The sequence below is a fragment of the Penicillium cinerascens genome, assembly GCF_028974065.1.
Source record: "Penicillium cinerascens strain IBT 15544 chromosome Unknown contig_1_segment0_segment0, whole genome shotgun sequence".
Lineage (NCBI taxonomy): Eukaryota > Fungi > Ascomycota > Eurotiomycetes > Eurotiales > Aspergillaceae > Penicillium > Penicillium cinerascens.
In genome coordinates, this window is record NW_026695287.1 from 3,239,422 (window position 1) to 3,254,150 (window position 14,729).

The 14,729-nt window shown below is 52.9% G+C and overlaps 6 protein-coding genes across 6 annotated transcripts; all 6 read right to left on the reverse strand.

The window, feature by feature from the left end:
* Positions 1-63: 63 nt before the first annotated feature.
* Positions 64-1,676, reverse strand: N7498_002759 (uncharacterized protein; the record flags this gene model as incomplete). The annotated part of the gene is made up of 2 exons (XM_058449821.1): positions 64-1,085; positions 1,151-1,676. The coding sequence occupies 2 exons, from the start codon at positions 1,674-1,676 to the stop codon at positions 64-66; spliced, it is 1,548 nt and encodes a 515-aa protein (XP_058312165.1).
* A 449-nt stretch (positions 1,677-2,125) lies between these two features.
* On the reverse strand, positions 2,126-2,820 carry N7498_002760 (mitochondrial 54S ribosomal protein bL12m; the record flags this gene model as incomplete). The annotated part of the gene is made up of 2 exons (XM_058449822.1): positions 2,126-2,458; positions 2,584-2,820. The coding sequence occupies 2 exons, from the start codon at positions 2,818-2,820 to the stop codon at positions 2,126-2,128; spliced, it is 570 nt and encodes a 189-aa protein (XP_058312166.1).
* Positions 2,821-3,429: 609 nt separating this feature from the next.
* N7498_002761 (terpene cyclase/mutase family protein) lies at positions 3,430-5,904 on the reverse strand (the record flags this gene model as incomplete). The annotated part of the gene is made up of 7 exons (XM_058449823.1): positions 3,430-3,532; positions 3,598-3,671; positions 3,723-4,323; positions 4,374-5,132; positions 5,200-5,296; positions 5,352-5,715; positions 5,764-5,904. The coding sequence occupies 7 exons, from the start codon at positions 5,902-5,904 to the stop codon at positions 3,430-3,432; spliced, it is 2,139 nt and encodes a 712-aa protein (XP_058312167.1).
* Positions 5,905-6,417: 513 nt separating this feature from the next.
* On the reverse strand, positions 6,418-8,312 carry N7498_002762 (chaperonin-containing T-complex subunit CCT8; the record flags this gene model as incomplete). Its single annotated transcript, XM_058449824.1, has 3 exons — positions 6,418-7,688; positions 7,799-8,169; positions 8,254-8,312. The coding sequence occupies 3 exons, from the start codon at positions 8,310-8,312 to the stop codon at positions 6,418-6,420; spliced, it is 1,701 nt and encodes a 566-aa protein (XP_058312168.1).
* Positions 8,313-8,589: 277 nt separating this feature from the next.
* On the reverse strand, positions 8,590-10,203 carry N7498_002763 (M48 family metallopeptidase; the record flags this gene model as incomplete). The annotated part of the gene is made up of 8 exons (XM_058449825.1): positions 8,590-8,752; positions 8,818-8,842; positions 8,894-8,958; positions 9,009-9,054; positions 9,107-9,131; positions 9,188-9,428; positions 9,499-9,740; positions 9,799-10,203. The coding sequence occupies 8 exons, from the start codon at positions 10,201-10,203 to the stop codon at positions 8,590-8,592; spliced, it is 1,212 nt and encodes a 403-aa protein (XP_058312169.1).
* A 643-nt stretch (positions 10,204-10,846) lies between these two features.
* Positions 10,847-14,181, reverse strand: N7498_002764 (VWA and PH domain-containing RING finger protein; the record flags this gene model as incomplete). Its single annotated transcript, XM_058449826.1, is given in 3 exon segments — positions 10,847-13,537; positions 13,556-13,624; positions 13,702-14,181. Coding segments are annotated over 3 exon segments (3,240 nt in total), but the record flags the coding sequence as incomplete, so codon positions are not given.
* Positions 14,182-14,729: the final 548 nt, after the last annotated feature.

Sequence of the window (14,729 nt, forward strand, 5' to 3'; positions counted from 1 at the left end):
CAGCTATGCACCTAGATATGCACGGGTATAGGAAGTATATACACCACTCCACGAAAACGGCAGTTATTGCACGTCCAGCATCCTCTTCGGCAGCTTCGGTACATAGTCCGGGTTCTCCCAGTTCATCTTCAATGCCTCCAGTTTACCCGCAAAGTCCCTATCCTTCTCCATCTGCGCCTGCTCGAGGAAGATTAATCCATTCGTCGTATCGCCATCTTCGCGGGCCATCAAGGCCATCATCAGTGATGCTCTCTTATTGCCATGGTGATAGGCAAGATAGTACCAATCCTTGGCAAGGGCACGGTATTCCTCACGTTTCAAGGACTGTCCGAAGAATGAGGTGATCCACACCCACACTGGCGATGCATCTTTCTCGGGAGAGGCAGACGGCTTCGCCTCTGGTTTTGAAGATTCCGCCCCTTGGCTAGCGAGCTTATCCGCTCTCTCGCCGCGAGTTGGGTATCTGCCGTGGAAGGTAAGATAGTAGAAGTTGGCGAGGAAAAAGCAGGCATTCGCTTTTCCGGCAGTGGCAGCTTTCGACATGTACTCCTCGTATAGGTCGAGGTTGTTCTCGTTCATCATCATGGACGCGTATTCAACCAACGCATCGGGGTCCTGGTACTGCGTCGCAGCGATTTTGATCGCCTCGTCTGATTTCAAGCGCGCGTCCGGCACATTATGAAGGCTGTCATACCGCGCCAGAAGCAGCGCATACAATCTCCACGGTGATTCAAGCAGCCCACTGAGCATAACGTCTTCGAAAAAAGTGGGGAGGCGCTGAGTAGGACTCAGGAATGGGAGCACCTCCTTCTCAAGGAGCTCGCAGGCTTCTTTGTATTCGCCGCGTAGACCCAGTATCTTGGCATGCAGAATTAAAGCAGGCGGGAACTTTTGAGCTGCGAGCTTTTCCACTTCAAGCGTCCACTCCGTGCGGGCAGGCACTTTTGACCACTCTATGCTTCTGTTCGTAACAAGAATCAGGGGAATGCGCGCCTTTGCCATCGCACACGACGCGATGATCCATTCTCGAAGGTGTTTCTCAAAGATTGTCGCGCAATACCCAATGCGAAAAACGGCGTCGACGTCTAGCGGAAGTTAGTAAAGCTCAAAATCCAAAACAAACCACAGTTTGAGAGGAGTGAGCACTCACCAACAGAAATTGCCCGAATCGCCTGTGAATTGGGCCGAGCAGCGAATGACGCATCGACCAGCTTCATCTTCACGCTTTTGAAAGTCTTGAAGCTGATCGCGCTTGGAAGAACCCCATCTCGAATAGCTTGATCATACTCGGGCCCGGCCGACTCTTGCATCTGCCTGTACCACAACTCCTTAACTTCATCTTTCATGATGTTGTCAAGACAGTGTATGAAGAATCCATCTCTGTTCATGGTGGTTGCCGTTCCATGCGGCAAGTCTGGCATCTGGATCTGTTGGATGAACTGGTTGTTTTCCCGTTTCCGTCTTGCTGCTGGCGCAGGTCGGGCATTGCGCTGCACATTTTGGACTCGTGTGTTGTGAAATGGTCGTTTAGAGCTGGGTGTGTGTCTTGTGAGGGCGAGAGGATTTGCGGACGGAGAGAGGGTGTTCGCGTGCGAATTCGACGGTGCGCCGGGGGTTGGAGACAATGATTGGCGGAGCTTTAGCCATTGCCGTAGGGCTATCGCTGGCCTCGTCATTGCGGGCGCAATGAGGGAGGTTTGTGGAGGGCGTATGTGGCAGGTGGTGGTTGAGGTTGGCGGAAGGTGGAAAATCGCGGAGATCTGTGTTGGGTCCGCCTTGACGGGGAGAAGGAAACTCGGTCTGCAAAACACAACACGTTCAATAGCTTCTACAAATCCTACAGTCTACGCAGTTAATACAATATCTAAACATGCTCAATGCATCAATTAACCAAACGAGCCCTTTGTACCAGGGGTCCATAACACAATGCGTATAATGTACATTTGCCCTCACACGACCAGGCCATAACGCTCAAATCCTCGAAGCCGAGTCATCCCAGCCATTCCAAGTGCCGCCGCGCAAGAGGGCAAGGAGAGAAAGAGAGAAGAAGAGCAATTCTAAGGAACAGCTCCATCCAAGTCCACCCGACTCAATTTTCTTTTCCCAGAAAGCAAGCTCCGGCCTTTTAGTCCATGGTGACCTTCGCACCAACAGCCTTGAGGGTCTCGATAATCTTCTCGGCCTCATCCTTCGGCACGGACTCCTTCATCACCTTCGGCGCGCCCTCGACGAACTTCTTGCTGTCCACCAGCGAAAGTCCCAGCATGTTCTTGATCTCCTTGATGACCTTGGGCTTGGAGGCGGCTTCGAAGGACTCGAGCTTCAGGTTGAACAGCGTCTTCTCGGCGGCGGCGGGCGCAGCCTCTTCCTCCTCGACGGGTGCGGCGGCACCGGGGGCACCGCCGCCGGGGGCCATGGCGAAGCCGCCGACGGGGAGGTCGGGGATGTTCAGGCGGGTCTGCAAATGGAAATGTTAGTCTCACCATAAACCAAAGAGCATGTCTAGTGATGAAAGTCGAGGAGACGTTCCAATTGACGCAGTGCAGACGTGTGTATGCGAATAATAAATCGGGGCTAACAAACCTTCAAGCTGGACACGAGGTCGGCGGTCTCAAGGAGAGTCAATGTGCTGATCTGGTCGACAATCTGTGCGATCTTGGGGTTGGTAGGAGTAGCAGCCGCGGCCTCGGTGGACTCCCATCGCCGACTGATAGGTGTGCGGCGGGCTGTGTATGAAGTCGCGATGCGCAGGGAGGACGGGCGGACGGAGCCGGAGAGTTGTCTGCAGCAGCGGGCTGCGGCCTGGGTGGGGAAGGACATGGCGGAGGTAAGGACGAGGAGCTCGGAAGGAAAATAGAATCAATACACAATTGGTGGGAATGGAAGAGATATTTCGGCCGCGATTGCGAAGCAAAAAGAAGGACGAGAGTTTCGGGGAAAATCTCGATGTCACGTGATATTATGTAAGCGTATACAATGGCTACGAGCCCCCATCGCAATTTAGTAAACACCAAGATAACTAACTATTGGGTACCGTTGAGGAAACTGTTCACCGAGCAGATAAAAGCAACGAATGTTGTCTCCTTCGGTTACCTGTGACTTGGTGTGTCTCTGCCAGCATCGCAGACTCGTGCCTGGATTCCCGAGGGGCAAATTGACTTCTGGAGAGGATCAATGGTCATTATGGACCGTGACTACTTATAGAATGTTTTGCCTTAATCGAGTGAACAGTGGGTTTCTTAATAACAGAGTAGATTGATTGCGAAGTATTTAAAGTACAAACAACTGTGACCTTATACATACCCTGCTTATCCGCTGTGCCACTCTTTTGGAATAGCTCATGGCGTTGTCATGATGGTGAGCTTGCTGCCATTCAGTGTTATGATATTAAAAAGTTGAGCTCTTCTCCCAGGCAGAGGGTGCGTGCGCCTAACTAGCATCCAATTCCTTTAGCATGGGAAGATACTCATTACTATACCTCCCCAAGGCCCATGCAGTGAAATAGAACTTGTAATTTGGATATCCGATCATGCTTTATTGCAGGTATCAATTGAGTCAGCGATACCTGAGTATTCAAAGAGATAATGCCAAACTTACCATGTGTTATTAAAAACGCCTTCCACGCCCTCCTGGAGCCATTCTCCATTGGCCTGCTGCCGACTCATAATCAACTATAGTAAAACGTCAGTTTATGTGCCATTCCCCATAAAGAGATGCTGTACCTTGAGCCCTTTCTCAATGGCTTCTTTATACGGATAATGTGCATGCATCAGTGCCAAGCACGCCCAGGCAGTATTCACCACCTGGCTTCTCTCATGCTGGACATATTCTTCCACCTCGCAAGAAGTGTAATGCTCACCCCAGCCTCCATCATTCTTCTGTTTGGAAATCAAAAACTTGCAACACTTGCGAACAGCGTTGCTAGTCTGCCAAGTCTGACCAACCACTTCTAGGCTCTGCATGGCAAAGAGCGAAGCATAGGTGAAGCACACTCCCCATGACCCATACCAGCTCCCGTCAGGCCGTTGCGCATTGATGATGTATTTTATCGCACGGTGGATTACCCTATCAATTTCGGTAGACCTGTAGGTGGGGAAATGGCGGCGGAAGAGCGATAGGGCTGTCACTACAGCCGTTGTGCATTCGGGATATGAGTACTCGACCATGATGCGGTCAAACACCTCCGACGCATTTAGATATTCGAGCAGGCTGCTCGCGCGGGTGCGTTCATAACTACTGAACCCACCGCCTGGGTTTTGCATGAGCAGCAGGGTGTCGACACAGTCGTGCAGGCGTTCGTCGGAGATGCGTTTGACAAAATGGCTGCGACAAATTAAAAATCAAGTTTTTCAAAAGAATATCACAAAACCTACCACTGCTCTTGAAGCATCAGAACGGCCTTTAGGCCCTCCGCCGCACAATCGGATACCACATAGCCATTGTCTCTGGTGCTGAATGGCCAACCACCTTTCCGTGGCTGGCGATAAGGATCGGCCAAATCTTCCCTCAATTGGGAGATGTCCAGGTAACTCAGGGCATTTTCCAATGATGAACGGAACTCCGGCTCCATGGCTAGGCCAGCCTCGAAAATAGCCTGGATGCTGAATGCCGTGTCCCAGGCTTGGACACCATTAGTGCCACTGCAGGTCATCCCCGTTTCTCCCATCCACATATATGGAGCTATTTTTTCACGGTGACAGCTCATGCGAGAGCTATTGGGGCCATCAGAATGCCAAACGGTAACCATGTGAAAGGCTTTATTGACTGGAGCCAGACAGTTGTAGGAGGTGTTCTCATCCTCGCGCTGGATCAACGCGCAAACTCGCTGATTAGCCCATTGAGCAATCCAATTTGGTCGAAAATACTGTTCCCAGCAGCGTAGGAATACATTGGCGACGCGAAGTAGTGCGGATATCGGCTTTTTTAGGTCAACAGGTGCCACGGTGTTCCGGAATTGCTCGAATATTATTTCCTCGTACGGTTGTGTATAGATCTCTTGGCGGAGGCTGGTGAGAAGCGGATCTAACGGCTTTGTGACCTTGTTTGCATAAAGATACGAAACAGGGAGATAAACGACGCGGCATTGAACCCACCAACGCCAGGGATGGAACGGAATCCAATCAGGAAGCAACCTAGATCGAGGCACATGTCATGATGAATCCAAGAGACAGATTGCGAGAGATTGGGAAAACATCTTACCAGAATTCCGGGGGGATTGGGTTTACACCGCTCCAACTGTAAAGATTCAATAATGCCAGCCATATCTTTCCCCACTGGGGGATTCCAATGGCCCCTCCTAATAATTTAATCAGTCTAGCCCCGTTTTCATGTTCAGGCAGGTTATATCATACCTAGGGCGTGAAGACGGGCGCGAGCCTTGGTAGACAAAGGATGTGTCGACTCGAGACCCAAGATTCGCAGCGTGATGTAGTAGAGAGTTGTTGCAAAAACTGTCGAATCACCAGCAGAATGTAATCCCCAACCGCCATCTTTGTTAACCGTGCTCATTAGATAGTGTATAATCTCGGTTTTCCATTCTGGAGGGATCTCGGTCTCGGTAATGTACATCGCGATGACCATGCCAGCAAGCAAGAAGCTGGGGCCACCATATGCACATCCCCAATGGCCATCATCCAGCTGGAGATTCTGGTAAAACCGGAACCCATTGCGAGCGGATTCTTGGAAATTCCTTGGAATAGGAAGTTGCGGCAATCCCTAAACAGGTGAGCAAGCAAAAATCGTACTGTGTGGAGCATTACGCACTGTGGGTAGTGCAAGAAAGTATTTCTCAGCCGCAGACTGTGGCAGCCGCGTGGATGCGGGCTCATCAAGATATCGCCACCGGTGGACACCGCTGTCGACGTCAAGTCGCCATCGCTTAGGATCAGTCGCACTTGTCGACATAATGAGATGGGGCGTGGTTGTCAAATACTTGGGGTCTGAGATAAATAGGGTCCTTTTAGTTGTCAACAACCCTTTTTCCTTCTTTGGCCAAAATCTAGCAATTGGGGCATCTGTGCCGGATCGTCTGCGAGGGAAAGGGTTCAAGGGGAAGAGAAACTTTGAACGGAGGTAGGAGACGTTGTATAGCCTATAACCACACTAGTAACATACTAAAGTACCAAAGAAAGCAATGTGAGTAAAGACTTTTGAAAGCGACCTCGGTAGATAACGGATTTCACGAGCGAGCCGCCCACCTAACCATCTACCTTTTACGTTACATCACGATTTCGACGCTAGTACTGGAATTAAATACTTCAAGACACAAGCTAGAAACTCAATTGAAAGAGTCATTGACCAATGTATGGATGTATTATCAAACTCTGCTATACACACACCAGGCGACCTTTTTTTTCGTGATATCGTACGGAGATCTATCCCCCGTCCCAACGGTCTCGAAGCCATATCTTCAATCATTTAATCCTCATCCCAGTTGGGGTTCGGCCCCGGCGGCTTAGGGCCACCAGCTTGCCGAGCCACAATGATCTGGTCAACACTGAGCACAGTCCGAGCAGACTCACTGGCCAGACGGATGGCCCAGCTCTTCGAGGCCATCAGGTCGAGAATACCCTCCTCAACGGTATCCAGGGTGCCGGCGGAGGTGCTGGCCTCCAGGTCGACACCGGTGGTCCAGTAGGGCTCCTCCTCGGATGAGCTGCCCTCGTCCTCTCCGGAGGACTCTTCAGTGGCGGTGCGGTGGTGTGCGGTGTACAGGCGGGAGAGAACCTCAGTGGCATCCAGACCGGCGGAGTCGGCGAGAGTGCGCGGGATCACTTCAAATGCCTCGGCGTACTTGCGGATGGCGTACTGTGGCAGACCCGGGGTCTTGTCAGCGAAAGCTGAGATGCGCTCCACAAGCTGGATCTCGGTGGCTCCAGCACCGGGCACGAGGCGCGGGTCCTTGGTGATGGCCTTGACGACGTTAACGCCGTCATCGATAGCACGCTCGACGTCCTCCAGGTGATTCTGGGTGGCGCCGCGCAGAACGATTGTGGCGGTGCGCGTCACAGCATTGGCATCTTCTTGACGGAACACGGTGACACGGTCACCACCGATCTCGGTAGTCTCAACGACATCGATCTGACCCATCTCGTCGGGCATGGGGGCGCCCAGACGGGCCAGAGGGGTAGCACCGACGACGCGGCAGAGGCGGCGGAGCTCGAACTTGGACAGAATCTTGATGACCAGGATGTTAAAGCGGTTGAGGTAGTGCATGGCAAGATCGCCGACAGTAGAACCAGCAACAACCACGCGAAGGCCGGAGTCATACAGCTCCTTGATGGCAGTCTCCAAGCGCTCCTCCTCACCCTTGGTATAGTCGACCATCTCCTGGGCATTCTTCAGCAGAACAGTGCCCTTGGTCTCGGTCTGCGAGGTGTCAATGGGGCAGCTGAACACGCCGACCTTGGCTCTGCGAGCCTGCTTGACAATTCCATCTGGCTCCCGACCAAACACCATACCCTTCACTACACGAGACTGTTCCAAGCTGCCACCCATGATCTTAACGACCCGCACATTGTCCACGTTGAAGTTGAGGGGGTTCTTAGGCAGAACGGCCAGAACGGCCTCCGCAACCAACCCAGCAAGGATGTCCTCCGTACCGGACTGCTTGCTCGCCACGACCGTCCGAAGCGCCTTGCTGAGTTCCGTAACCGAGCGCATCTCCTTGAGACGATCGACCTCGAGTTCTGCAGAAAATCCAAAATCAGCGAATATTCCAGGAACGCACTTGCTATCCACCGCAACCCCTCGTTCAAAAAATCCCAAATCCGAAATTATAACCTGCAAAAAGACGTACCCTCTAGAACCTTCAAGGCAAAGTTTTGTGCCTTCTCATAACCGGAAGTAATATCACTGGTCTTCAATCCCATCCGAATAAGCTCCTCCGCCTTCTTGAGCAACTCGCCCGCAAGGACGATGACCATGTTGGTACCATCGCCCATCTCAGCATCTTGCTGCTGGCTAGCCATAACAAGCAGCTTAGCAGCGGGGTGGACAACATCGAGCTCGCGGAGGATGGTAGCAGCGTCGGAGGTCAGGATCATCTTCTGCAGGTGGTTGATGACGATCTTGTTGCGGCCGTAGGGTCCCAGGGAGGTCTGCACGGTCTGCGAGATAGCCTGGCAGGCTTCAATGTTACGGATAACGGCTCCATCTTCGGCGTCGTGGCTGGCAATTGGGTTAGCGGATTTGGTCCGTTGGGCCAGATAAGGAGGTGCGGTGGGATGGATAGGTGCGTCTCTGCTGTCTTACCTCTGGTAGCCGGCCTTGAAGAGACCCGCCTGGGAGGGCCCGGGCAGGGAAAGCGACATTGTCAAAGGTCGTGTCCGAAGGATACGACTTGATTTGACGGGGTGGAGGGGGAGAGTTGATGACCTGTGTTTGTGCCGGGGAATTTTTGGGAGCTCGACGGGGAGTTGGGTGCGTTTGCGGTGTTTGCACGAGGGGAACCCGCCAGTTAACTCCGCCCGCTTTCTATCTACTTCGACGGTGCCTTTCACCAGGGAATTTGAATTTGCGGGTGCATTAGGAGAGATGGGTATTGATGTTCGCTAATTCTATTATACAAGAGAGTCTTGTTATATCTCCTCACCACCCATAAGAGGGAGTGTACGACTTGGCCGCATCGTGGAAGCCCGGCACTTTCAGAGTCAGTTCTTGCTCAAATTCATTCTTAGTACTCAGAATCTTACTATATTTTCCAACGGAGCTGCAACCATTGTCCTCGTAGATGCTTTCGGCTTTCTCGAGCCTATGGAAGTTAGCAAGAGAAGCTCAGCTCAATGGGAAATAGATTGGAGCATTCTCACCATCCACGAATGGCTTCCTCTCTGTTGTAGCTCTAGTGGAAACGTTAGTAATTGAATACCCGATCGAAAGGGACAAGACCTACGGAAGGATGGGTGGACATAAACTGCGGGGGGAGAGCCCTTTTCCTGCTTTTGCATCCGAGCCCACCTGATGCGCCATTAGTATTGATTGTCGGAAACATTCAAAGGCGAACTTACAGTCGAACAGCAGCCTCTGGGTTAAAGCAGGCCTTGGACATCATCACTAGCACGAACCGTCAGCATTTCGAAAGTAATCATGTCGGTTCCCTGCATACTCAGCCCAATATTATCCGCCTCGGCCTAGAGCAAGGGTCAGCCAACGCTCGAAACATCTTCCATGACCGGAAATAACTCACCTCCTGCGATCGCGAATTTGGCAAATTATACATCAAATTGAGCACAAGCGAAGAAAGCTGCCCCGAGACGTCAAACAGAAGCGAAACCGCAAACACAGCGCCGAGCGTAAGGAAACTATTGCTCATCCGCTCAGCCGGATGCCGTGCAACAACGTGCGCAATCTCATGTCCCAGAACAGCAGCCAAGCCATCCTCATCTTCGCAGATTGGCAGAATACCAGTGTAGACGAATACCTTTCCTCTGCACCAAACCCAGTCAGCAACCCAGCAAACCAACAAACATTCCGGCTTATAGGATAAGGAGAACTCACCCAGGCAAAACAAACGCATTCGCCATCCCATCATCCTTAATAACATGAACCTTCCAATCAGCCCCCTCAATCGGGGCAAGCGGAATCAACCTCCGCAACACTCGATCCACAGACTTCGTAAGCGGATGATAGTCAGGCAGGATCTTGCCACGCGCCTGATTGAGCGTTTCGCGGTATCCCTCCTCGCCGAACTTGAGTTCTTGTTCGGGCGAAACGCAGATGAACCGGCGACGGCCGGTTTCCTATTCCACAAGTCAGAGACCACCTCTATTGGGAAGTTCGGGATTGCGTTTGGCTTACCGACACGACGTCCGTGTTGTAGAAGTATACGCCTGAGATCCCGAGACCTAGGATGACGAAGTGGTGCGGTTTGGCATTTTGGATTAATGTGAAGAAGAGGGAGCCGCGGTTGTTGCCGAAGCGGTTGTATTGGTTGTAGCGGTTGTATTGGGATTGGGGGTTTGGGTTGGTGGTGAATGCGCGTCGGGTGGAGGAGGGTCCTGGTGCCGCGTGGTTTGCCGGCGTATTAGCTCTTCGTAATGGTAGACTGGATATCCATCGCGAAGACTTGTGAGGGGAGACCCTTTGAGCTATCTGAGACAGTTGCGAGGCGCGAAGAGCAGGTTGTCGCAGGAATGCGGGTTGCGCCAATATCGATATGGGGGCATGGGCGCGGAAACCGCGGAGGGTAGTTTGAGTGAGCATGTTCAGCGGGAGGTTCGCATGGTATGTGCAGAGGTTCCGAAAAGTCAGAGGTGGAAGTTGGAGCTGGAGCTGGAGCTGGGTGAGTCAAAAGTGAAAGTGCCTTCCATATTTCAATGCGGCTGAGCCACACGGCGATAAGCAGCCACTTCCGGCGTTTACGCACCGCCCGCAACTACTATCAAGTAACTTCACAACTATGTAGACCTCAAAGTAGTCAATTAAAATGAATGTCGTTATCAACGCAAATCAATTATGCAGGGGCTATATAATAAGTGCAGTATATCGTCACAGCTAATTTTGAATAACAAGCATCAAAAAAAAAGGAACCCATCCCATCCGCGCACCATTCTCGAGACCGACAGAGCAATTGCAGAGAAACAGATGTATCAACACGGCACCAATCCAAAGGAACCCATAGGATAAGCATGATAAACACATCAAAAACAAAGCCCCTGGTATCATGCTGCACAGTCATGGCGGGAACAAAGTGGTATCATAGGGCAAAAAAGATGAAAATGAACATGAGGAAATCGGGGCATATGGAATACGAGAAACATGGGTAATATGGACGGACAAAAACAAGTCATGAGCCGACTCCGCGTGTATGGAACCCCGAGAAATGAATAAGGGAAGAGATTTTTGTTTACTCTTCGGTCAAAGCATCGTCGCCCATCTCGCGCCAGTCTTTGGACCGGTCGGTCAGCCGGCGGACTCCGGCGATTCGTTGCGCCCAGTGGGCCTCGGAGGGTGTGCGGCAGGTGTAGGCGCGCTGGGAGGAGATTACGCCGATACTTTGGAGTACGGCTTTCCGTGAGTCGCGCGCGAACACGGCGGGGTGGTTGATCCACTCCAGGGCTGAGTCGAGGTCTGCGTTTAGGGCGATCATCGTCTGAACGTCGACTGCGGACGAAGGCGTAATGGTAGCTGTTTCGGAGACCGAGGAGGTGTGGCCATCTCCGAAGGTGGATGGGTTGGGCGAGCCGGAACCTGGTGTGTCACCTCTGCTGCCCGAGTCGCTGCTTCCTGAGGGCCGAGAGACGGTCGGGGGGAGAGGCGGCAGGCCACCTTTGCCGAGACCCTTGAGAATACTACGGGTTTCGTTCAGCAGGTGCTGGCCACGGTCTTGTTGACCGCGGGAAACCAGAGTGAGGGCCCGGGTGAGCATGTCGGATGTGAGCAGTTCCATGCGGCGCTGCACGATCGAGGGATGAGGGGGAATGGGAGGAGTGGAAGGCCGTTGGCCCCTGGCCTTGGGGTTAGCCGGAAGCATAGTAATGGCAAGAAGAGATGGGCGAGGCGAATGAGTCAAGTGTCCATCACGGAGAAGATCACCGTAGGTCAAGTCGGCCTGGATCAACGGAACTTCTTCAACGCTCAGAACCCGCTGCTCATCTCCATCAAGCCCACCACCAAGTGCCTCCAGGCCCGACACCAAGCTTTCCCACGGGTCTTGGGGCATGTTGTCCTGAGTAGCATTGTCCGGCTGGATGACCAGCTGCACCAAGACATCACGCTTATCACCAAATCGAAGATCTCCCAGAGCAGCCTCAGCATCACGGCCAGTTGCACGCTTGGTCGTATGAAGAGCGCCGCTGATCTTAACGAACTTGGCCGGCGAACCTTCTGGCAGACGGAGCTTTAGCTTAACGTTCTGGTGGGAGGTGGACTGCAAAGCACCCAGGCAGCCCGCAACACATTCACGCAACATCATCCAATCCTTGACGTAAAGATACGAGCCCTTGGTGCGAGTGGAAAGCTCGATCATGGTATCGGGCTTATGAGTCAAGCCAAGTCCGAAAGAGTGAATGCTGATCTTGGCGGCTTCCGCGCGAGAAACAACGAAGTCGACGCTTTCGGGGTCCGAGGTAGACGAATCGCTGATCAGAAGAATGGTTGAGACCGGGTTGTTGAACTTGCGCTGCATCAGAAGGTCCATGGCCACATTGGAACCCTCCACCACATCAGCACGGAGACTCTTCTGGCCAACGGGACGAATGGAGTCAAGGATCTTGTTCCAGCCATTCCATGACTTGGTAGTCATGCCTACGAGAGGCACGCCGCCGCCACTTGAACCAAATGTTACCAGGCCCATGCGATCACGAGGACCGAGGTTCTGAACGAGGAACTTGAGGGAATCGCGCAGAAGAGTGATCTTGAGGCCTTGCATCGAGGAGGAAACGGGGATTACAACGACAATATCGAGAGGAATGTGGAAAGAATTGATCGAAGGCTTCTCAGCATCCGGATTGGTGTAGTCGGTGATGGCAGTGTTGTTCGACTTGCTTGCTCCATAGGACGAGTTGAGAGAAGCCTGGCGTTGGATGCGGCTGGTCCGGTAATCATCGTCTTCAGCACCCGAGTTGTCAAAGTCATAGTCGTTCTGGCGCGTCAGACTCTCGACCGGGTGCAGATCCATCAAAGAACGGCGCCACATTTCCAGCTGGTTTCGGCTCTGGAAGCGGAGGAAGAATCGGGGAAGCTCAGTGACTGACAGGTTCAGAGTAAGAACCGACTCGTCGGAGGATGCGTCAATTCCCTTCAAATGCTTTTTGATCAAAATGGAGCCTTTGAGAGTGCATCGTGTCGGCTTGCGCTTGCCCGAATGATCATCGTACTGGTGAGCATCGGCGACTTTCTTCTCCTTGACGCAAATAAGCATCTCTCCGAACAAATAACACTCCAGCTCTTGCCACGATTCCCGGTCTTTGCCAACACGGACCTGCCCGTGCAGGCGCAGCTTGCCAAACCGGTTGAATTCAAGTCCGTGCCAATTGTCAACCCGGTTTCGCAAGTCCTCGGCGATTTCATCCAGGTTCTCCGACTGGTCAAACTGAAGAGATCGGGCATCCTGCGAGCCGCCAAACCGTGCGGAGTACGGCTCGTCGAGCAGTGGTTGGCCGCCAGGCGCTTGTCGGAGATCCTCCGCGTCCGGACGCCAATTGCCCTCCGGCACTTCTACCGTGATCAAGCAGGTGAGGGATTGTTGCTGGCGGGATCGGTTCATGGTGGGGAATTCGCTTCGCACAGTCACCATCGGGGCGGGGATGGGGTTCTTCGTCACGCCCGGGCGGGGGCTCAAATCGGACTCCATAGCCTGAACATCGTAGTCGTGGCGTCGCCCAATGCTTGTGTGCTGGCCCTCATTATAATCGCCGGAAGAACCAGCCGCACTACCGTTCCGAGAATGCGGTTGGCGGGGCTGAGAAACTACCGTCAAGCGCTCCACGCGGTCGCGCTGGTTGGTGGTCTCGCGACTGTCCCGTCGACTGTCCTGTCGGCTATGATTTGACGGCTGGGGGTTGAAGCGGCTGCCGTTATCGCTGGGGGGCGGCTCCTAGAAGACTGATCCCACGGTGTCGGGGTTGTCAATTCGCTGCGTGTCGTCGCGGAATCGCTCATAGTCACCGAGCGAACAATGTTGCTAATTTTTTCTGATATGGCCGGTCAGTAGCTGACAGTCAAATGTGCCGTGCGGTGGAACAAACCAATATCCAAAACATTTCCACCTCGGCTCGTATCAAGGCCCAGGGGGGCATTGCAGGTGGGACAATATTGCGATTCAAATTCGCGAATATACTCGTAGAAGCATGCTTCGTGGGAGACATGGCTGCATGAGAACTGGAGGACGCGCTCACCACGCAGGGTATGTTCCAGCGGCTCCTCACAGACGGCGCATTCGGCGCCGACGAAGGTTCTCTCCCTCCGGGTACGAGTGCGGTCGACCTCCATTGGGCCGGTCATATAACTTCCCGATCTCGAATTGAAGGACACGCGCGAGGCGTTCGAGTGAGCCGGCTGTCGAGCAGAGTCAGGATAGCCGGAATAAATGGAGCTCGAAACGGCAGAGGGCGCTCGTGGGCGAGTGGCCGTGACGTCGGTGTAGTTTGACAACGTACTCTCGGGACGGTCTTTGCCTCGAGTAAATGAACGAAAGGACCGCAGCGTGGAGCTGGTGCGGGATTCCGGCCGCGATGGTGATTCTGTACGTCCCCAGGGTTGCGTTAGCAGTGCGTGGGTGCAAAAAGACCGCTGACGTTGGATGCGAATTGATCAAGAAAGGTCGGAGGCAAAGAAAAGAACTTCTTCAGGGGTGGGATTCAAAAAGAGCATCTAGAACGTCATGGGAGGGTCTCAGATCGGAAGACCGGGTTTTATATGATACTGACCGGAAGTAACCAAGTTCCTCTTTCTGGATCGCCCCAGAAAGCCGATGTCAGATAGATGAAGAAGGTTAGAATCGCTACCAGACTTGGAATCCGATCTGGGCGAAAGTCGAGGTTTCCACATGGGGGGTCTGCCCAGAAACCAAAAACCAGGCGCAAGGTGAATAGGGAGTGGGGGGCGGGTTAGGAATGAGGAAAAAAGACGAGGGGACAAAAAACGAGACACCCGAAACCTAAAAAATAGAAAATAAAGAAAATTAAAAATTGGGAAACAAAAAAAAGTGTAATAAAAAGAGGCCAAGGGCCGCGGAGCTGAGGAGCGTACTGTAGAGGCGTAAAAGGAGGAGGGGGGCAGATCGTGCA